This window comes from Neophocaena asiaeorientalis, unplaced genomic scaffold (assembly GCF_003031525.2).
Source record: "Neophocaena asiaeorientalis asiaeorientalis breed wild unplaced genomic scaffold, Neophocaena_asiaeorientalis_V1.1 scaffold134, whole genome shotgun sequence".
Taxonomy (NCBI): Eukaryota; Metazoa; Chordata; class Mammalia; order Artiodactyla; family Phocoenidae; genus Neophocaena; species Neophocaena asiaeorientalis.
In genome coordinates, this window is record NW_020185339.1 from 12,223,898 (window position 1) to 12,247,334 (window position 23,437).

Sequence of the window (23,437 nt, forward strand, 5' to 3'; positions counted from 1 at the left end):
GAGAGTTTCATTCAGGGGCTAATTATTCAGTTCCTTTTTCTCCTTTCTAGTTTCCCCCATTTCATCTCTTAATCGCCCTTCAACTGCCCACCACCACCAAAAAGGGAAAAAAAGTGTAAAAGAAAAAGGAGAATGAAGCAATGATGACTGTCTAGTGACTTTGGAAAATGTTCATGCATCCAACAAATATTTCCTGACAACTTAACTCGTGTCAGAACAGAGTGGTTAAGAACTCGGGCTTTGAGGTCTAAGGTCTGACTGCCTCTTACTAGCTGGTGACCGAGTCTCAGTTTCCTCATCTATAAAATGAACCTCCAACTATTAGGGCTGTAGTGAGGGCCAGGAGAGACAATGCCTGTAAAACACTTACCGCAGTACCTGATCCTTAGTAAGCACTTAAGAAGGAATAGCTGTTATTGCTATTTTTTACTGGGACACAAAGATGAATGACAAGTTGTTGCCCTGAAGGAACTCACCATCTGCTGAGGTGTTGAGGGAGATGGAGATTACACGGGCTTGTGTGGAATACAAAAGAGAGGTTCCTGACTAGTGTGGAGGTTTTAGTAGGTGTGCAGTAGGTTAATGTCTTCTGGAGGAGGGAATATCTGAACTGAGCTTCACGGAGTACAGGAGTTAAAACAATAAGAGGTGGGGGAGTGGGGAGGGAGGGATGTGTAAGAGCTGAGATGGGACAGGATGGAAAGTTAGAAGTGATTTAAACTCTCACCTAAAATTAGTATTTTTTAAGAAACTTGGGAATTTTATCACTTCAATCCAATCACACATTCCATACTTGTTTTTTGAGCACCTATTATCTGCCAGACATTGTGGGGGATGTGAAAAATAAATAATAAAGATGGCGTTACAGAAGCACATAGAATCATTGAGTATAGGATCAGCAAAATCTGTTAAGACTGAATAAAAGACTTAGACAGTATAAGAGTCCTGTAATAATTCTCACACATACAGATACTGAACATATATCGATGAACACTTCAAACACATGTTTTGAAATGCAGTCTTCATCCAGAAACAGACACTAGTTCCTACTTGTTATTTTAATCACTGACACTATTAGATTATCTGTCATTCCTTTTGTCCCCATACATATGTAGCAACTACGTAGAATTTAGCACACTTGACCTGAAAGAGAAATCGAGAGAAGAAAGAAAAAGAACTGAAATACTAAGACCTTTTACTTGGAAAGGCAGTGTCATTACTACTAACTCACATTTATGAAGTGACCAGTGTTCTCGATCTGCAAGCAAAGGGTGAGTTAGGATTGGAACATAGGATTGGGAATGGAGGGTGGGATATCACAAAACACTTTCAATGAGAAAGTGGAATGTATTTGTGTTTTCCCTTCCATCAAGAGTTCTTTTGAGTTATGAGGAAGGAAACATGAAGAGATGCTATACACCATTTGCAAAGAAGAGGATCTAGGGGATAAAAATAATAGCTAAAATTTGTGTGCCAGCAACTATGCTAAGCACCTTCATATACTCTGGGGGGTGGGTACCTGTATGTAGTTTTCCATCACTGTGTAACAAACTACCCCAAAACTTAGTAGTTTAAAACAATGACAGCTTATTTTTCTCACGGTTTTGTTGGTTGGGGCAGGGAGCGAGGGCGTTCCTCCGCTGGTTTCACCTGGGCTCACCCTGCAGTTGCATTCAGCGTCGAGCTAGAAGTTTCACAGTAGCCTCTCTTGCATGGCTAGCAGTTGACGGTGGCTGCAGGCTTGGTTCTCCACCTGGCCTCTCATCCTCCACTCGACTATACCAGCTTCTTTACTTGATGGTTTCAGAAAGCTTTGCAAGAGAGGAAACGTGGAAGCTACAAGCCTATTGAGACCTAGGCTCTGTAACCACACATTACTTCTGCCACATTCTACCAGTCAACGGAATCACAAACCAGGCCAGATTCATAAGGTGGAGAAACAGACCCCGCTTCTTGATGGGAAGAGCTGCAAAGTCACATTGAAAAGGGACATACATATTGGGTGGGAGGAATCTGTGGTCATTAAACAATCTACCGTAGTATTTATTAATTTATTATAATTTTGTAGATGCCTAGTTTAAACGTAAAGAGGCGAGGACTCACCCAAGGTCAAATGATTAAAGAATAGCAGAGCAAGGAGGAGAGTACACACACACACACACACACCCTGCACATCTAGTCACCTTATTCTCTTGCACAGAGCTCTTATTAATGAAGGTAAATGCCAAAAGGACATGATTTGGAATCCAGCATCACTCAATGCTACTGCAAAGTTGTCCTAAGTTGACTCTCTTTGGAGCAGCATTTTCCCTACCTTTTTCCTTTTCCTTCTCTTTCGTCACATTGTCTTATGCCAGTTTGGAAGGTTGTGAACCCGAGCCAGTACATGGCTTCAAAACTCTCCTTCTCTCAACCTGGACATGAATTAAATGAATCAACATGTATCACGTGCCTACAGTACTGCCTGGAAAAATAGTGTTTAATTAACATTAGCTACTACTGTTATTATTGTTACCATCACAGTATTATGTGGCAGTGTGTGTCTTTACAAGGACAAAGTTGGTGGAACAAGAAGCTTGTCTACAGTATGAGTCAGGAAATAGCTAGCTCAGTGGTTCTCAAAGTATGGACCGAGATTCAGAACTTGTTAGAAATGCAACCACTTGGACCCTACCCTAGACCAACTGAATCAGAAACTCTGGCTGTGAGGCCCAGCAATCAGTGTTTTAACAAGCCCTCTAAGTCACACAGAGGTGTACTTTTAAATTCCGGAACCACTGATCGAGATAAATCTTGTCCTTCACCCACAATATCTGTCCCATGGACTTCTAAACACCTTAGTTTCCCACCACTGACGGCACTTCTGTGCGTGTGTCATGAGGGGGTGAGAGGGGGTGGTGACATAAAAGCTAAATAATCAAGTAGCAGAAATTAATGTATCTAATTCCAGCCTCCTGCTGTGACTTTGCAGAGTGTACAACATTGAAGGAATGGGGCCCAGGGTGGGTGAGTGGAGCCTGGGGAGATAGAGAACTGCTGCTAGACTCTAGGCTTTTTGTGTTCTAGAAAAAGGGGGTTCCAGGCACATGGTTCCACCGGGAATGCGCGAGACTCTGTATAGGAACATCAGCTGGATTTCAGCACTTGTGCACGCCCTCAGCCAGGCATCCCTGCGTACTACATCCACAGAGGTATACTGTGTTCTTACGCACAAGCCCAGTTGTAGATCAGGCCAGAGGTAGGTGTGAGAAGTGTACCCTGCATGTGTTAGCCATTCCCTATGGGCAAGGAGAGACAGGCAGGGCTGGAGGAAGCCGGAAGTCAATCTTTTGGGGACCTGAGCGTGAGATACAAAGGGAAGAGTTAAATGTGAAGTATCCTCCAAAGGGAGGGAAGCCAGGCCTTGGAATTCTGTTTAGCATCAAAATCTGAGCAGCCTCCATTTATCATTTGAGCAGCGGACTCTCAAGAGAGGTCCGGTCTGGATCCCCTCTCAGCCATGTGACCTCGGGGGAGGCGGTTTGATAAAGCGGTAAAGAGCTAGGGCTCTCACGTCAGAGAAAGCTGGTGTAAACGCAAGTGGTGTCATCTACGAGTTACTCGTCATACTTGTTTCCTCTCTAAAATAAGGATAATTAAGGTACTGTATCTGCCTCATAAAACAGTTGTGAGGATTAAAATCTGATTAAGAAAAGTGCTTAGTGCCTTGGCTATACACGATAAGTACTCAATAATGTTCGCAAGCAATACTAACCTCCTGTTGTTGTTTCATCACCCCTACCCTGCCTGCATCACAGGGTTGTTCTAAGAACCAGGTGGACCAGCGTTATTATGTGAAACTGCTTTCAAAGGAATCAAGCCTTGAACATGCATTAAAAATGTTACTGGCTGGTTCTGATTCTACTCAACATCCCTCAATCTGGTTTGAAGGCACACCCCCTTCTTCCCTTCCCCACCCTGCCCTGGCCTGGGCCCGGGAGACGGACCACATTTCCTCAGTTCATGAATAGCCATTGTGGTGCTGGTCTGAGTTTAACGGCTCTGTGCTTCCTTCCAGTTGGCCCTCAGAGACATCACAAACCAACGTGAGTCTCCAAATAAGTGCGGTGGCAAATGCAAAACACCTCCACCTCCTCCCACCCCAGACCCTTTATCGTGCTACTTAAACACAGGGGAGTCTCTCCACTGCCACCACCGCCCTGTGGCCAGAACTAAAGATGAGACAATATTCCCCTTCACTGAGACAAACACCTAGAAGGAGAAGTACAAAGATGTAGCAAACCAAAGCACCCCACACCATCTCCTAATGATTCCTCAGGACCAAGGGTAGATTCTTGGATTGTCTAGAGTGAATGGGATGAAAGATAAACAGACTTTTCTGAGACTGCCCCTAGTACAGGAAGTCCATTCTAGCGGGTACGATATTGCGGGAGGGATGTGTTCCTGAAGACCCTAATTTATAATTAGCATCATTCAAGTCTAATTCTGACAAAGGGCTGCAGTTCTCTCAGACGGCCCACTAATATGTATTACTATGTGCCAACAGCATAATATGGTTTACAGTTCGCTCGACCCTCTCTGGCTTTAAACTCTCAAGGATTTTTCTTTTCTTTCATTTTCTTTTAGTTATAGGGGATTTGCCTGACTCTCCATTTTGTGCACCAAAAGACTGGGTTCATATTTTGTCACAATATAAATCACATGCCCATAAAATGCAACCATAAAACAGAATATGTGCATTGAAATGGGCTCTTTAACCTGCCAGTATTTCTCTGACACATGGGTTTCCCTCAGCAGATGAGGTCAAGCCCAGATGAGGGTTGATGCAGAGAGGAGAGAACATAGCAAAGGAGGGGAAATGAGATCAAAGGAGAAACCAGGATGTACAAATTGAGATAGGAAGTCTGTGGCTCTCAGCCCTGGTCTTACATACATCAGAATCACCTGGGAAGTTTTTGAAGATGCAGGTTCCAAAATTCTCCCTCAGACCTACTGAATCAGAATTTACTGACACAGGACATCAGCACCGGAGTGTAAAAATCTCCCCATTGATTCTAATGTGCAATTATGTTTATGATCCATTGGAGAATAATTGAATAGCCAACCTGTTAGAAAAAACCATTGAACACAAGAGAAGAGGAACAGTTCTGCTGGAGATGTATCTATAACTTGAATCTAATTATCAGGAAACATCAGACAAATGCAAATGGAGGAAAACACGTACCATAGAAATAACTAACCTGTATCGTTCAAAAAAGTCAGTGTCGTAAAAATCATTTTTAAAGGCTGATGAATTGTTCCAGATTATGGAAGATTAAGAGACTTGACAACTAAATATAACACAGGATCCTGGGTGGGCTCCTTAACAGACAAAAAACAACAACAACAAAAAATGCTAAAGGGGCATGCTTGAGTCAACTGGCGAAGTTGAAATACGGATTGTGGATTAAAGCATTGTATCAATTTTGCATTTCTTAAATTTGATATCTTTACTGAGATTACAAACTTAATTCAGAAGATATGCAGCCCACTCTGAAATGGTTTAGGTAAAAGTATCGTAGAGAGAGAGAAAGAGATGATAATAAAGCAAATGTGGGGGAATGCTAAAAGAAAAAAGATGAGTGGGTCTTGGTAAGGATATGTCGTAGCACTCCATATAATTTTCACCACTTATCTGTAAGTTTGAAATTATTTCCAAACAAAAAAGTTTAAAAAATAAAAAAGAGTATTTTGCTTAAGGGCTTTTATAGGGTAGAATCCAAGGGATGCTCCTGAGTTAGGGGTAGACCAGTGGCTCAGACTTACAAAGACCCGTCCATCTTCTTCAAGGACCAGGAGGAGAGAGGGGGTGGATGGGGGGAGAGGAGAGCAAACACCATGAGAAATGATGATGAGTTTGCAAGAAAGAGCAGTAAATCCAAGGGTCAGAACTGGCGGATGAGCTGGATGATAAGTATGAAGATAAGATAAATAAACTCTGGAAAAGATTGCTAAGTACTTTAAATCCCTGTGATTTACCCCAGTTACATATTGGTTGCGCCCACATATTCATTCCACTCACAGAATAACAGCTTTGAAAACCAGTTATGAAATACAGTGAAAAGTCACTGAAAGGGGAAATGCTATGAATTCCAGGGGCTGTCTTTGAAGGGAAGATCCTTTTCATCCTTCCCACCCTTTGGGGGAACTGGCAACAGAATCCTACCATTGCTAAATCCAGATGAGATCACCACTAGGGTAATTTTTATTTGGAAAGTACACAGGAGGTACCTGTTTTTTCATCAAAGCTCTTCTGATCTGGATCTCTAATAGATCTGGGCCAATGAACACACACTACCAGTGTAGCTTTACCAGGTGCTTGCCCTTCATCTGTGTGTCTGTGAACATTTGTTGTTTGCTCCTCTTTGTGCAAGGCTGTACTTCCAGCCCAGGACAGCAAAGCTGTGGAGAGGGTACCGCAGTAGATGCTTTGCTAAGAGTTTTGACCTTGGTGGCCTGAATCCAATGACCTCTGGATTATTCTAGAAGGATTTGGTCTTCCATGGGGTCAGAGGCTGCTTGGGCACTAGCCTATCCTAAGGCTTAGGTGCTAGGTATTATTGGATTCTGTGATGCTAAGGGTTACAGGTCTGCATTGGAGCAACTGAAGAATACAATTGCTTTTAAGATTCCCCAGTACTTAGCCATGTCCTTGTTTAGTGGTGAGCTGTGAATATTTACTGTCAATAGATGAACAGGCATTGAGTCTCCACAACCTGGACATGTGGGAGAGATAACGAAGAGCCATGACTCCTTCCATCAAGAGGTTTCTAATCTAGCTGATGGTTTTATCATTATATTTTTGAAAAACATGGTAAGATCCTTTGATCTTCCACTTTGATCACTCTCAGCCTCAACATTCAGGGGAGTCTGAGATGAGCTGTGTGGATAAGGTGGGCAGAATGCTGGCCCAGCGTGCCTCCATCTTTTAATTTTTTTAATGAAAAGTGAAAAATCCAGATATTTTTCCCCTTTAAAATCTCCTGTTTTTCTCAACATTACCTGCTTATTCCATTTTTTAAAAACTATATTAAGATCACACTATAAAAGCCAGAAAAGGCGCATGTGCTGGTCAAATAGGGAGCCCTCTGTTTGCGAGCTCCAGTGAGTTCATGGGAAATGATGTTCTAACGACATGATACACAGAAAAAAAGAATACAGAATCTTTACCCTCCAATCATCACTGTCTAAGGGAGATGAGATGTGTGATCATTTCTTTTGTTTTTATTCTCCTTTCCCTTAAAGCCAATGTTAGCCGTGTTTTGTTTATTTACTATCCTAGGGCTTGGATAGTCACGAGGATCATGACCTTGCTCCTGAAACCAGAATGTATAGCGGTCACGCCCATACAGGCAGCCCCACTGGCCGCATTAACGCCTTGATTCCGTTCGTGTGTGGGCCGACTCATTTCCGAGGGTGGGGGTAGTAGCACCGGAAACGTGGGAATGAAGATGCAGCAGAAGTGCTTGAGGTTGAAAAAGTGATTCGTTTACAGTCACATCTGGTTTTAAGTCATTCGTCTGTGTACAGTTACAAAGCTCTGACAAGAGCTATGCAAAGTTCATTTCCTCCAGATTTAAAGAGGAAAAAAAAAAGTGGGGGAAGGGAAGAGGGTAAAAAATTGATGTAGGAAAAAAAAATACCAAGAAACCATAGAGATGTGTCTGGGAGAGATGGTGGAGCTGCTGTTAGAGACACATCCAGCACTCCCACCCCTCCCTTCCAGGATTTAAAAAAATCTTGGCACTGCCGCCAGTCAGAGCAGCCGGTAAATGTCTTCTGTGCTGATCTCTTGAGGAATTTCTCTTGAGTATGGGATTGACAGCAATGGTAATTTATTATTATTTGGATGTTCTCAGAAAGACATTCTTGTCCGTGGACTTTGTCATTCTCTCTAGCATTGCTGGGTGCTCAAAATCCATGATTTATTGTTATTCATCTACTATTATTAGTACTAATAATCATACTATCTAACATACTATCATCCTTTAGCCAGGGAGGTGCTATAAATATAACATGCACCTTCTCATTTTATCCACCCCCTCATTAAACCACCCCCAAATGCCTGTATGATTTCCATTTTCCAGGAGAGCTATGACCTAGGAAGGTTACAACCTAGGAAGCTAGAAAGATTCCTTGAAATATAAATATCCCAAAACAGTATCTCTAAACACAAAAGTCACAGTCCTTTTTAAAAAATTGCTTATCAAAATTATCTTACCTTAAATTTTAATAAATCTCTTTTTAAATGCATGACACCGGCTGCAGGTTAAAAATCGTATTCACTTTTGCTGTAATGTACTATTGAAACAGTTTCAGATTGAAACAGAGAAAAGGATTTTGCCATCTTGTAATTGTTTTTAACTGACACATTCCCTAATTGCTAGGCTTTCTTCTTTTTAAAAATATCTGGGGGTTGGGCTTCCCTGGTGGCACAGTGGTTGAGAGTCCGCCTGCCGATGCAGGGGACACGGGTTCGTGCCCCGGTCTGGGAAGATCCCACATGCCGCGGAGCGGCTGGGCCCATGAGCCATGGCCGCTGAGCCTGCATGTCCGGAGCCTGTGCTCCGCAACGGGAGAGGCCACAACAGTGAGAGGCCTGCATACCGCAAAAAAAAAAAAGAAAAAAAATGACAACTGGATCAGAGTTTAGAGTAGGGGATTGACAATCTAAGGCTTTTGTTTGGAATTTGGATAGCTCTTTTTCACCAACTAGAGCAGGAAGGCTTGTTAAATACACACACACACACACATACATAGGCACAGACGCGCACACACACACACATACATACACAGGCACACACAGAGATTATTTGGCTCCACCAGAACATTTCAAATTCCTCAGGTTGTAGTAGGACCCTTAGATTTTATGTTTCTAGCAAGTTCTCAGATGATGCTGATACTAGCTTTTGAGAACCACTGTCCTAAAGGTTACTACCTCCTTCCCCTTTCTCCTTTTCCTCCCTTCATCTTCCCTCCCATTCATCTTTTCCCACCTCTTCCTCTTCAAAATCAATCTTCTCTTCTTCCTCTCTTTTATTCCTTTGCCCTTCCCTCTTTTATTCCTCTGCTCCATCCCTCCCTCCCTTTCAAGATGATATTTGAGGCATCCAGCAGGAACATGTCTAGAAGGACTTGTTTACAGTGTTCATTCAGATAATAATATTTATTGAGCAGCTACAAAGATTCACTCATTCATTCATTCATTCATCTACTCACTCAACAAATATTTGTTGAAACTCCACTGTATGCCAAACTCTGTGCAAGAAGAGCAAGACAGACAAAGACTCTGCCCTAAGGAATTCTCCATATGGCTAGGGAAGGCAGACTGTATACAAACACATAAATAACTGGATTATTACCAAGTGTCACTAATGTTCAGAATTAAATAAATGGGTTGCTGAGATGAAGATTGATAACAGCACACTTTTCCCCTGTGAGGTCAGAAAGGGCCTGGCCCCATAGGGATGTGTTTAAGCTGAGACCTAAAGATTGGGAGAAAGACAGATAAGCAGACCTCCTGGGCAGGAGTGGTCCAAGAAAAGGAAATGGCAGGCACAAAGGCCCTGGGGCAGGAAAGAGTCAGCTTCTTGGGGGTGTCTCCAAAACCTAAACCAGGGCCTGGCACACGGTAGGTGCTCAGTCAATATTTGCTGAATGAATGAGTAAATGAATTATTAGACCCAGGCCACTGGAGCACAGGAGGCAAGCAGGAGAGAGGCATGGAGTAAGCAGGGGCCAGGTCATGAAAGGCCTTTTAGGTCATGAGTGAGGATTTTGAATTAACCAATCAACTTTACCAATCCACTCTCCCTTCATCCCCCAACCTTCTCTGCATCCAGCTCAAACCCTGATGTAAAGTAACAGTTCTCAAAGTGTGACCCTGGGGCCCCTGATGATCGGTTGTATCACTCAACATGTATGTTCATGACATGATACGAGCCACGCTTTCATCCATGAAATCATAATTAATGAATATATAAATTAGAACAATTATTCATTAATTGTTATGACTATTTGTTTAAAAGGCAGCTGTTTAACCAATGGTTTAACATTAGCGACTCATGTCTAACCAAAAGCAGTCCCACCCTTCCCCTGCTGTCTGGGAAAGGTTTCCTAGTGGCAAAGAGAAGAGGTTGTCCCCTGAAAAGTTACAGAGAGGCTGATTCCAAATTCCTGGAATGCAGTAACTTCTAAAGCAAATGTAGTGTCATTACACAGGATAAGTAGGTTCAAAAGAAGTTGAGGAATTCCAAACAAAGATGAGAACAAAGAATAAAATGAATCATCTTATTTGTACTTTGTACAGTAGTTTCAAATAAACTCCTCTAGGAAGAGATGTTATCTGGCAGCTTTTCCCAGTCTCTTACTGCCTTGAATCTATTACACATCTCTCTAATTTGTCATATTAATATAAGTGTTTTTAAAAGGTAAATCAGCTTTTAAAATGTAATCAGTAAAAACCTGAGTTTAAACTTTCTGTCCTTGTTTCATAGTATGTTCATTCCTATAGGTTATTTAGGACCCACTAATTAATTGGGAGCTTTGCTGTGAGCCTTAAGATTCTCCAAAAAAAGAACCAGCAGTTATATACCTTTGCGAAAGAAATATCTCTGACTCCCAGTCCTTTCCTTCACAGATTGCTATAATTCTTCATATACATTGGTATCAAAATAGATAAAAGGCACAAGACCCTAAATGTATATGTCTCTCTGATAGATCAAAAATTAAATAATTGTATTTGAAGAAATTGCTCCTTCTTTTTCTAATTCCTATTCCCAGGGTTATTATTAGCAGGTCACTGTTAATAACAGAATTTGGAAGCATCTGAAGAGTGTTATGAGGATATTTTGTTATTGCCTTGTTTGATTAGCCCTCTTCACATTTTGCCTTTTTGTTGCAGTTGCCTCTACTATAAGGCAGTATACTGCATTATAGTCAGACAGTGTGTTGGATATCAAATACTGTTTTAAAATTAACTGTCAAGGTATAGTAGGTTGGTAACATGTAATTTTTTTAAAAAATATGTGAGAAACCTTGGAGAACTTGAAAAAGACAGGATTTATCGAAGATTTCTGCAAAGGACAGAGGGATATTTAGTGAATTTGGGAAGGAATGTTTCAAATCTGAGGGGCTATCTATGAGAAAAATGTAAAAACCTCTTTGGTTTTTGACAAAGAGAAGGATGGGCAGCAGAAGTTAGGTAAGTGGGACCTATGCGATGGATGAATTTGAAAGAGAGCAAACTGTGTGATTTGGATGCAACCTATCACTAGGCAAACTGACAATTGGATAGCACATTAAAGTTTGCAAAGGTGCTTTAACATATGTGATCTTATTCTTCATAACAGCTCTGGGAAGTATTTAGAGTAGATATTATTCCAGTTTTACAGACGAGGAAATCACATTGTCTTCTGAATATAGCCAGAAAAGAAAACGGTAATGTTAAAAAGGAATAAAGCTGAAAAAGACCCCTGTAAAGGCTGGAGGCAGCCTGTAGGATTGCAGTCTCTAAGGGGGAGAGAAGAGGAGTATCTCTGATGATGCCGGAAGGAATGCCAGGCTGTGAAAAGTCATTGAACTTGGGGGCAAAATATGGAGGGCAAAAGTTCTTTGGTAAGACAAGTGACCTGGGCAGAGAAATAAGAAAGATTCCATTTTCCCAGAGATACACATGTGTTTTAGGTTTGAACTTCTTTGAGTGTCTGCTAACTTGAAAAAGAAATTTAAGATCTCTAGTCTCGCTGCAGATTAAAAGTCCATAGAATCTTCGAAGGAGTAGAAACTTCATCTTTTCATTAAAAAAAAATTTTTTAAACACAAGTTTTCTAAAAGAATTGAAATAATTTTCACTTTTTCATTTTTTTCTGCTTTTCCTCTACGTAGGTACCTTTGATATAGCAGTCAATAATATAGCTTTATGTATAATCTATTTGAAAAAGAAAAGAATATGCCATCCTTCCCATTGATGTAGCTCAAATATTCTGTTTTGAAAAATCTCCTCTCTTCCGGCAGTTGTCAGGGATGACACCCAAAGAAAAGCAGTCAAACATTATTAAGGTTATTGCAATATTTTCCTACTATCACCTACGACCAATTAAACATTTTTGTTCTTCGGTTATCAGGAACTCTTTTAAAATCCATTTTCAGATACATGATCACTCAGGTACTGAGGCAGTTGCTAAAAGTTAGCATAAAGTTAGTGCTAAAAACTAAGTGAATTTCACTTTCTTGTAATATGTGGGAAGCTGAGCCGTCAAGCGTATTTTCCACAAACGAGAGCTCGTATTGCTTTCTTATATTGCTTGGACAATTATGGATGAAATGACTTTAACTACTGGATGGTCAGTGATGAAACTGCTTTGCTTGTGGGCTGGACGATTGGTGGTGATTATACTTGTTCTTGGTTAGCACCATGTGCATAAGATTTAGGGAGGGCACAGACCTCTACACAAGAGAAAGGGGAAAGTGAATGGCAGGAAAAAATGAAGGTCGAGTTGACAATGGACACCATCCTTTCGGGGTCTTTTTCTCTTGATGGTGTCAGGGGGATACACGTTGGGACAAATGAATGCTTTGAGGTGAGAAGGGCAAAAGCACTCTAATAAAAGGCTTCAGGAAAGAGTGAGGCGACCTAGAGAAATCTGCTGTGGTCAAGTTTAATCCTGGGAAAAGAGGCCCTGGAGAAAGCAGATGAGGCAGATAGGGAGCGGCAGGCGCAGGGTGTGGAGGGAGGGAGGGGGCGGGGTGCGGAGATGGAAAGTGAGAGGGCGCAAGTCTTATTGCGGCTGAGACGGTGGTGTTGAGGACCACGGACTGGGAAAAAGTGAAAGGGGGGCGGGGAGGCGGAGAAGGAGGCAGAGCTCCGCAAATCTTGGCCCGCCTCGGGCTCCCTTGGCAGCCTCAGGCGTTGGCTCCTCGGGGCTCCCTCCCTCGCCGGCGCATTGTTCCTTTGCCGGGAGACGAGGAAATTGCCTTTTGATTGCGGAAGTCCGCGGCCGGGGCTCGGGGCGAGGCAGCGCGGGTCAGAATGGCAGCGTGGGAAGGGAAAGTGGTCCCCGCTCCGCAGGCCGTCGGGGCCGCCCCGCGTCCCAGCCCAGCGGTCGAGTCAGGGGGAACCGCTGAGCGCCATGCGGAGCCATGGAGCCGGGCTGGCCCTGTGGACCGCGCTGAGCCTGCTGCAGGTGAGGGGCCCGAGAACAGGTCCCCGCGGGCGGAATTTCTTCCTCTCCCTGGGGAAGAATGAGCCATATTCTTCTGAGCCCCCAGCCAGACTGACAGCTCGTGCCACTGTCAAAGGCAACAAGCCACCTTCTCTTTCCAGCTGCTCCGGAGAAAAAGCAGCTAGGGAGAAGGTGGCCACCCTCCTGGGCTGCGGGCCTCTTCTCTGGCCGGGGGGCCAAAGGATGGATGGGCTCAGGCTGGGGGCCAGGGGTGAGTGGAGCAGTTTGGGCAGCTTGCTACGGACTCGTCTCTGGGCATGTCTTGACAGCGGGCTTCAGCTGTTGTTCTGCTTCCTTTTCAGACTGGACTGGGGGAGCCAGTGAGATGCAACTTCACCCTGACAGAGTCCAGGGTCTCCAGCCGGTCCGTGTCTCTCCAGTGGAGAACTTTGGCGTCACCCTGTAACTTTAGCCTCATCTGCAGCAGTGACACGTCGGGGGTCGCGTGCTGCCACCCCGTGCGGATAGACAACACCACCTATGGATGTAACCCCAAGGATTTACAAGCGGGAACCATCTATAATTTCAGTATTATGTCTCTGGATGGAGAAGAGAAAACTGTGGTCTTGCAAACAGGTAAAAAGTGACAGGTGCGGTTGGACGGCCAGGCCACTTCCAGCTGAGCCCTGCCTTTTCAAGCTGATGTTTCACTTGAGTTCCAGGCATACAAAATAATAATGATAATAAAGGTAAAAACACCTGTGAAGATAACTATTGACAAAGATTTCTAGTCTCCTCAGATCTGGCCAGAAGCAGCTTGGTTGACTTTCAGAGACTTCCTTAGTGCTGAAAACAGCGGACTAGCCACTTAAACGGGGAGAGCAGCAAAGAGAAACTGTGGGCTGTGGAGGGAATTTGTTAAAGTGATGTGGTTTGAGCTTCCATCGCATTAAATTGTCAAGCCTTGGAATAACTTTAAGTAAATGTTTTTAGAATAAATAATGGAAGTGCAATGATTAGGGATATGACTTTCCTCAACTTAGTTTTATTTTTGGAACCAGGACATAAAATCATCAGGAATAGAGTCACTCTTAGGGGGAAATTAGAAAGTCCCTTGAGATGAGGGTATGAAAGTTATTTTTTAATCACTTGTGTAACTAAAACCACACCAATATCACAGATCATCTTTTGGTTACTCTGCACCTTAAGTCAATCATTTTCTGTTCACTTTCGGTAAACCTTTCCATGCGTATGTGGTAAGAGTTTGTCTTTCCTGCCTCAGTTTTCTTATCTGTAAAATGAGAGTGTTAGACTTGGTCATTCAGGTCCAGGTTCCAACCAAGTGCCTACTTAGGTAGGGGCTGCAATGCTTGTTACCTCATTAATCCCCAGAGCCAGCCTCAGATGTGCTTGGAATTCTCTAATGACTTCGATGTTTTATGACTTCATTAGTCTTCCTTTTAACGTATTTGTTGCAATAGAGAAGCCTTACTTTCATGGAGAAAGTCAAATTTAACTGAAAAATTCCAGAAGTTAAATTTAGAAATGTGTCGTCCTTGCTATTCTTTCACATTCAACCTGAACAAAGATCACTTCTTTAGCTATAGTTCCTTGAAGAGGTGAGAGAACAGTCCGTTATCAGGGCAGTTACAGTAAGGTCAGGAAATGTGACTAGGTCCTGGTAATAAGTCAATGAATTGTTCTCTTACTAATTAAGAATGCCCAATTACATCACTTGACTTACTTCAGAGGAATGTTGGATAATTTCTGAGATTTGCAGGAACTTGAATTGAAAAGAGACACCACTTGTTAAGAATGTGGTTGTGGTTTTACAGGGAATCAAAGAGACCGAAATCAACCACATAATTAGAACATTTTTCAGGAGTTTAAGTGGCTGGGTTTTTAGTTATAAAGTTCTTGGTTTCTTGGTATGTGAAGATGTGAACACTCAGATTGCTAATAATATGAAATTTATGACATAGAACTTTCAGATGTGTTCTTTACATTTGATAAGGTGTCTGTATTGAATGGGGCAGAATGATGTTTAAAAACAGGTGAGCCATCAGAAGCTTGTGGGAGAAAAGATGAAGACGTTAAGCCAGAATATACTGATTTAACCCAGAGGTTTTACTTTTTTGGAAAAAACATTGATGAAAAAGGACTCACTGTGGGTGTTACTAGTTAGAATATGTTTTGAGTTTAATTATGCATGTAGGTGTTTCAAGTCCAGAGACATTTGTGAAATGTAAGAAATGTTTGCATTTTATTGACTATGTTTAATTTAAAAAAGACTTAGTCAGCATGCCCAATTGTTAGTGTTCAGTGTCTTATCACTTTTCTTAAGGAGTTACTTTTTACAGTACCACAAATATACTTTTCATCACAAATTTTATGAGCTCCATGCCAAATGTGAAGAATGAAATTTGACCAAAAGTGATGTTTGTATAATAATTTTTTCATACTTATTTGTGTGATGGTATAACCCTACTTGGGTTTCTCTCTCTCTCTCTCTGTCTATATATATATTTTTTTTTTTTTTTTTTTTTTTTTTTTATTTATTTATTTATTTATTTATTTATTTATTTATTTTTGGCGGTACGTGGGCCTTTCACTGTTGCAGCCTCTCCCGTTGCGGAGCACAGGCTCCGGACGCGCAGGCTCAGCGGCCATGGCTCACGGGCCCAGCTGCTCTGCGGCATGTGGGATCTTCCCGGACCGGGGCACGAACCCGTGTCCTCTGCATCGCCAGCCAGACTCTCAACCACTGCGCCACCAGGGAAGCCCTCTCTATATTTTTAAAATAATTTTATTTAAATAAACTTCTTTAAGTTAAGTTTTTTTTTTTTAATGTTTCAGGGAGAATATTTTTGGTTGGTTGTTATTTATTTTTTGTCAGTACTTTTTTTTTCTTTTGCTTTCTATATTTTAAGGATATATGTGAGTTTTCTTTTAAGTTAAGAGAAAGTACTAGTATTCCTCTATATTAACTGCTAAGCTACAAAGATGAGTGTCACAAATCATATTTTACTGTTATTAAAGCAGGATCAACTAGTAGCATAATATTAAGTCTGAGATATAACTTCAAACAAAAAAAGTCATTCAAATACGTTGTGCTTTTCTTATTCCATTATGCCTATCTTATCAGTATAGAGTAAAATAGAGTGAGAGCAAGGCATGATTTGGCTGGAGATACCACAGTTGCTTAGATTATCTCTGTAATCATTCTGTATCGTTCCAAGTGTGATTTGTCTGGTTGTTTACCCTGGTAAATTATCTAAAATAACATAATGTAGACATGACCTTAAAGATCAAAAATTTCAACTAAATCAGAACTATTTCAGCACCAATCAGTTTTCACTCCAGATTTAAAATCAGAATTGAAAAACCTGTGTGGATTCAAGTTCAGTCCAGCAAACATTTATCAGGCATCAGTACTGTAGGGAGTTACACCAGGCAGTGATTGGTGAGCTTATAAAGATGACAAGCAAAGCATGGTCTCTGCCCTTGTAGTCTTGTACGGAGGTGACAGAAGGTCAGGATGAAAGTGGTGACAGAGCTTTACCACTTCTTTCTTGGGTGAAGACCTTGGCCTGCCTCTCTCTGGTGTGTTTGGTCATAAATGGTCAATGCAACAGCTGTAATAAATTGAAAGCCAAATTATTTAGTTGTGCATTCATCAGAAATACATTATGAAGGTAACACATATTGAAGACCTCAACACTTTTGTTAACACTGTGTCCTCAGAGTCTAGAGCAGAGGCTGCAGAGTGGCCCCTGGGGGTGTCTGGGTGTCTAAATAATAGACGTGCTTTGTTTGGCTCACATAATGTTTGTGAAAAATTCAGATTATTTCACCAGCATTGAGCAGAAAATTCACATAAATACCAGATGTATGGATTCTCTTAAAATACTGGAAGATCTGGCAAAACTCAGCCAGGCTGCCTAGAACTCTCTAGAGCTGAGTTGTGGTTTCTCTCTTTTCAGATACCAATTCACTGGAATCCCCCTGGACCACTTCATTTATTTCCTTACCTGAATGTATCCTAAGGACATTTGAGTTTGTTTAAATGAAACTGTAGAGTTCTCATTTAGAAATTTGGGGGGATTTTTATCTTCCCACCAGTAAGAAGTAGTTTTTCAGTACCTAAAATGGCATCTAACCCATGGTAGGTGTTCAATAAATATTAACTGGATGGGTAGATGGATGAATGAATGGGGAGATGAATGGGTGGATCTATGGATGAATAGGTAGATGATAACAGACAAATATTAATAAATAAAATGAATATTTTATTGGGAGAGTGTACTTAAAAATATGATCTATTCTCCTTGGGTTATGGGTAAGTTATGGAACCCAGGGAAGAAGTCTAGTCATAGAGAACTTTACCTACAGGAAGAATACCTTAGTGGCATATGACTTCTTAGTCAGTTTCAGGTACTTATTAATCAGCCTAGAGCAAAAGGCAAAAAAAAAAAATTTAGCTCTTTATACATGGCTCCTTCCTCTGTCTTTAATTTAAAAAAATTTTAAGAGCTTTAATTACCAAATCACCATATCAGCTATTATTTCCACCTCAAAATGTTGCTTCTTGTATTAGTTTACCAGGGCTTCTGTAACAGAACACCACAGATAGGGTGGCTTAAACAGCAAATTTATTTTTTCACAGTTCTAGAGGCTAGAAGTCCCAGATCAAGTTGTCAGCAGGTTTCTTCTGAGGCTTCTCTGACTGGCTTGCAGATGACCACCTCACTATGTCCTCAATGGTCGTCCATCTGTGTTGTCTGTGTCTAATCTTCTTAGGACACCAGTCATATTGGATTGGGGCCCACCCTAAAGATCCCATTTTAACTCAGTTACCTCTTTAGAGGTCTTATCTCCAAATACAGTCACAGTTTGAAGTATTGGTGGTTAAGGCTTCAACATATGAATTTTAGAGGGATGCAATTCAGTCCATAACACTTACATGGCTTTAAACACAGGCCATTATTTCTCAATAATGTCTGTAAGCTACTGGCATTAAACTGTCTTGCAGAATTTGTTATAAAAGCATGTTCTTGGCTTCTACCTCATATATAATGAATTTAGAAAGAGTGGAGCCTAGGGTATCTGATTTTAAACAAATATCAAAGTGAATCAATGCACACTGAAGTTTAAGAGCTGTTGACATCGTTTTTCTATTATTCATTGGCATTAAGATTTTGGTACCATTCATTTTTATGCCTGGTTAAATCTGTAATGCCTAGGAATATTTGTTGTCTTTCCCAGGAAGAAAATAATATTTTCTGATATTTGTCTTGTGCTTTTATAGTATGTAAAATACTTTCACCTACCTTGTTTAGTAGGTAAGAGTATAAAATATATATTATACTGACCATATATTGTTTAATTATAGCCACATGGCAATCCTGTGGAGGGAGTATCATGAAGGCACAGGTGGTTAAGTGTTAAGTTCTGAAAGCAGCTGCCTCCATCACTTACTAACCAAGTTGCCTTGAGCAAGTTCCTCACCTCTTTTAATCTATAAAATAGGGACAATAATAAAGAGAATGCTCACTTCCTATGGTCGTTTTGAGGTTTTAATTGATTCATACATAAATTCTAGAACAGTTTTTGTCACATACTAAGTGTGTAGTAAGTTTCCTGTTATTACTTTCAGATTGGAGATGAGATTGACATTCATAAGAATTAACTAATCACAAATCCATAGAGCTAATATATGGTAGACCTAGACCTTGAACCCAGATTTACTGGCCCCAACTCCAATTCTTTCCACTACTCTGTAGAATGGACACAATTTTTAAGTTGGTTTTTGTCCTTTCAGATTACATATGATAGTTTGTTGTTACTTTTCAATTCAACTTTTAAAGAGAAAATAATATATTATGAAATACTTTAAATCTATAGTTACTTAGCCTACACAAGGGTAGAATAATGATTAATGTGTGTTAGTGTGGTGAAATAATATTGATTTTGATTGTGTTGAACTTCTGGTGATGGACTTCAGTATTTAGGAATCAGCCATTTGCAGTATAGTTATTTCAGGAATTCTAAGATCAAGCTGAGCTCTGTGTAGGGAATCAACCAACCTAGTTCTCTGCACTTGACTTTTTGTGTGTTTGGAAGCTTCTTCCATTTGTCTGACTTCTGTAGGTGGGCCTGGCATTCTACAGATTAGCAAGAAATAAAATCTAATTTGTCCAGACAGAATGGAAGAAAATTTGTTTCACCTTCCATTCCCGAACACCAATTCCCTGGAATCCCCCTGGGGGATAAAGGATAATACGACTTTCTGACCTTGTAGGAGAGGTCAAACCCATTCTAAATGTATGAATGTGTATAAACAAAGATGAATCTATGCAACTAAAATTAACATGGTAGGTATACATACAGATTTCCAGGGATTTGGGGTTTTGATTTTGTTTTTCTTCCTCTAGATGGAAAAGTTCAAATACATAAAAGGTAAACAGAATAGTATAAGGAACGAGCATGTACTCATCACCTACCTTCAACAGTTACCAACTGACAGACAGTCATGCTTCATCTATATCCTCACTCACTCCCCCACCCAGTATCATTTTGACACAGTCCAAGTCATCATTTAATTTCATTTATAAATATTTCAGTATGCATTTCTGAATGATAAGCATTATTTTTAACATAACGACAATATCCGTATCGTACCTAACATTGACAGTAATTCCTTAGTATCTAGATGTCCAGGTTCGGCAGCACACATCAAGCGACAGCTCATGAATTTCTACATGAGAGCGGCTTCTAGGCAACAGTCTGGAAGAGGAGGCCAAAGGATTTCCCTTTGTACTGCATTTGTGTAGCATTTAAATAATATTGAGAAAACCTCAATTGGTTCCTGTTTGTTTGTTTGGCTGCGCTACGTGACTTGCAGGATCTTAGTTCCTGGACCAGGGATCAAACCCGGGGCCCCATAAGTGAGAACTCCAAGTCCTAACTACTGGACCACCAGGGAATTCCCAAGAAAACCTCTATTGTTAATATCAAAGAGAGGAGGAGTAGGGCTGCTGAAGGATGTCGGCATGAGGGTGTTAAAGTCTCTGTCAGCTGTCATCGTCCCCTCCGTGCTGACGTGGTTCTCTAATACTCGACAGAAGTGAGCTTTTCAGTGCTTTTGCTTAAACTGCTCTCTCATTCTGCAATGGCCTCTCTTCTCTCTGATTTCTGCGTCCTACTTGACCTTCCAACTTGCTCAAGTTCATTTCAAGCCCACCTCTGAGACCTTCCCCTTGGATATCATTCTCCTTTTGCATATTCAGCATTGGTGCTGACCTGTGTTACCCTTAACAGCAAGAACAGCTGCAATACTCACACCAACTATTTACTGAGGCCCCACCATGCGCCAGAGCTGCACTTAACACTGGCTCCAGTACCTCTTAACACTTACAACTCTGTAAAGTAAGTATTGTTAGTCCCATTTTACAGATGAGGAAACTTAGCCTCGGGGAGGTTAAGCAATTTGCCTAAAGTCACTGTTTGAAGTGATAGTGTTGAGATTTGAACCAGGTTTAGTCTGACATCAAAGTCAGCCTCTCTGATAAGTTACCTTTGTGTTTACCTTTTTCACATATGTCTTAAATGCCCGAGTAAACTGTAGACTCTCAGAAGCCAAGTATGATGACCCATAAAATAACATGGCATTCCTCACTCGTGTTAATCATGATGCAAACGATTGTCAAAGCTGCTTTAATTGCGATGCTGTTAAAACTTTGAAAGTTCCTCGCTACCTGAACTTTATATTTAGTGTATAAAGTTGATAAATGAAATGCATGTTAATCTGATATATTAGCATAGTATAGTATATCATCTTATAATAAGTCAGAAAGCTGACTATAGTCAAACAGCAACAATTACAAAAGTAAAAGAAAATTACATCTCTATAAATCTATTTAATTAACTACAGATTGTGAGCAATCGCTTTCTCGTTTTCTCCTTCTGCCCATTTTAAAAAACCTGCACCAAGGAATGGTTTGTGGCTTTTCCCCCCCACCCTTACCCTGGTTTCCATGAGAAAATTCGCAATTAGTTTATAGGAATAGTTGATGTTCACTCCATTTTATATAGAGTGCTACATAAATGCAGCTTCCAGTCTCCTAGCCGCCCTGTTTTTAACTAGAATTGTATCCTAATTCCTGTAAAGGTACAGAAATTGAATCTGTAATCCATAAAAAATTGATCTCTTGTCCTGGAGTTAGTGCTGAAAGATAAGGTGTGTTTTGGAGAGGTGGGTGGAGGATAATATCCTGGTTGAGGAGACCTTGAGTTCCTATGGAGGAACTCAGACTTCATCTCATGAAAAGTTCTTGGTGCTCCCTAGGGGATGAGGATGGCAGATGGGAGAGATACAAAGCAGTTATTCGGCAATAGTGGAAAAAAGACAGAAAATAAGGCAGACACCCAGAAAACTCAGAGTAATCCAGACACAAGGTGATGGAACACCAGGTTAAGGCAGTAAGATTAGGGAAAAAAAAGAAACGGAGAAGAAAACCATTATTTTTAAAAAATCAATGGAACTTTCCTGGCGGCAGGATTAGGTTTAGCTATTATTAGTGCTGTTATTCACTTACCTATGCTACACTCTCCAAACCGTCAAATGAAAGTCCTGTAAATTTGTCTGTTATTTTTCATAGAGATCTGGTTTGGTTTTTTTGTTGTTATACTGATTGTGTGACTCATGACATCATTTTCCACCCTGGGACAACTAAGGTGTGATAGAAAAGATCTCACGACTTGGAGTCAAGTGTTAGAAGCTCAGCTGAATTACTTGTTACCTGTGTGATGTAAATGAGTCACTTAATGCCTCTGACCCTTATTACAACTAAGAAAACACATTGTAAACGATCAGATCCTACACAGATATGTTGTGTGCTATTATGACTTCAAAAAAAGTTTTTGGCACTAACTTATGGATTCCCTGCTCTCTTGTTGTAAGGCTAAGTTTATTTCCAAAATAAATACTATCATTTTGAATTCTAAACACTCTGCAAATTCCTATAGCAGTAGATAATAATGTTTTGATGACCATACAAAAGAATTTTTAAAGCAAATATCACTTCCATTTTATACATAGGGGTGTCTCCCTCTTCTTAAGTCAGATTTTTTTAAAAGGGAAGAAAGGAAGAATCCATTTTGGTTCAGGAATTTAGCTAAACTTTATCAGAAAAAGTGGGTTGACAGCAAACCTACTTATGAAATTCTGGGGCTTCCTGATACTGATAGATTCATTGAAATACAGCAGCTGAATGCTATGGAATTTTGCATTTGGCATTCAATATTCCAGATCCTTCTGGAAATAAATACAAACAAAGATGTCTTAAATTGATGGCTAATGATAAATTTTGATATATTGATTGAGATTAAATTATTGATTTATGGTTTTCAACAGTTCTCAAAGCTTATAATACTTCACTGGTTACTGTATGTATGAGAGCAGTGGGTGGGAAAACCAGAAAGGCTATAAATGCACACGTGTGCATTGATATCTCCAGCCATCAGCATAAATTATGTAAGTCAAGTAGGGTTTTCCAATTACATATGACCTGTCACACGATCAGAAGATTACAGACCTATAACTAAATTTTCAAATAGCATTAAGACTCTCTTTCATATATCTGTCTAGATATCTAGATAGGTAGATGATAGATAGGTAGGTAGATAGATAAATAGATAGATAGGTAGATAGATGCTAGATGAAAATAGCACCCTGATGGAAGTATCTAATTTATTTCTAATAAAATATTGAAAACTTTTTTTTAATACAGCAGAGTTTTCCTTGGGCTTAGTTAGATTGAAACAAAGTCTGAAAACTACTGAACTCCTGCCGCATGCATAGCAATAGTGGACCACTGCCAGCAAAGGGCTTTATCACAGCATAAATGGGGTTTTAAGTGTTTGTTTCCAGTGCAGGTTCTTGCAGCCCAGGCACTTCCCAATCTCATTGTTCCTTTGTTCTAGCGGATGTACAAAGGATTGACTGTTTTGTTTTCTGGCTCAGAGAGATTAGATAAAGTCTGCATTTCTGAATTTCACCCTCTAGGCACGCAACCTTAAAATTCATTTTCTATAGATCATATTTTGCAGATTATATATGTTTAGATTATACCAATCATGAGATCATTTTCTTTAACCTTTATCTGGCTGGGTTGTGCATGTAAGTGATAGTATTGATCCCTTTTGAACAATCACTGGAAAGCAGCTGTCCCTCT

The 23,437-nt window shown here is 40.6% G+C and overlaps 1 protein-coding gene across 2 annotated transcripts in view; it reads left to right on the forward strand.

The window, feature by feature from the left end:
- Positions 1-23,437, forward strand: part of PTPRB (protein tyrosine phosphatase receptor type B) — a 113,892-nt gene that overhangs the window by 13,722 nt on the left and 76,733 nt on the right. The window contains exons 1-2 of one of the 2 annotated variants that reach the window (XM_024736755.1): positions 13,130-13,223; positions 13,565-13,838. In XM_024736755.1, coding sequence (XP_024592523.1) covers positions 13,170-13,223; positions 13,565-13,838 — 328 coding nt within the window. In that variant the 5' untranslated portion in view covers positions 13,130-13,169. Of the gene's footprint in view, positions 1-13,129; positions 13,224-13,564; positions 13,839-23,437 lie in introns of those variants that run through there. The other variant, XM_024736754.1, reaches the window with a different exon arrangement.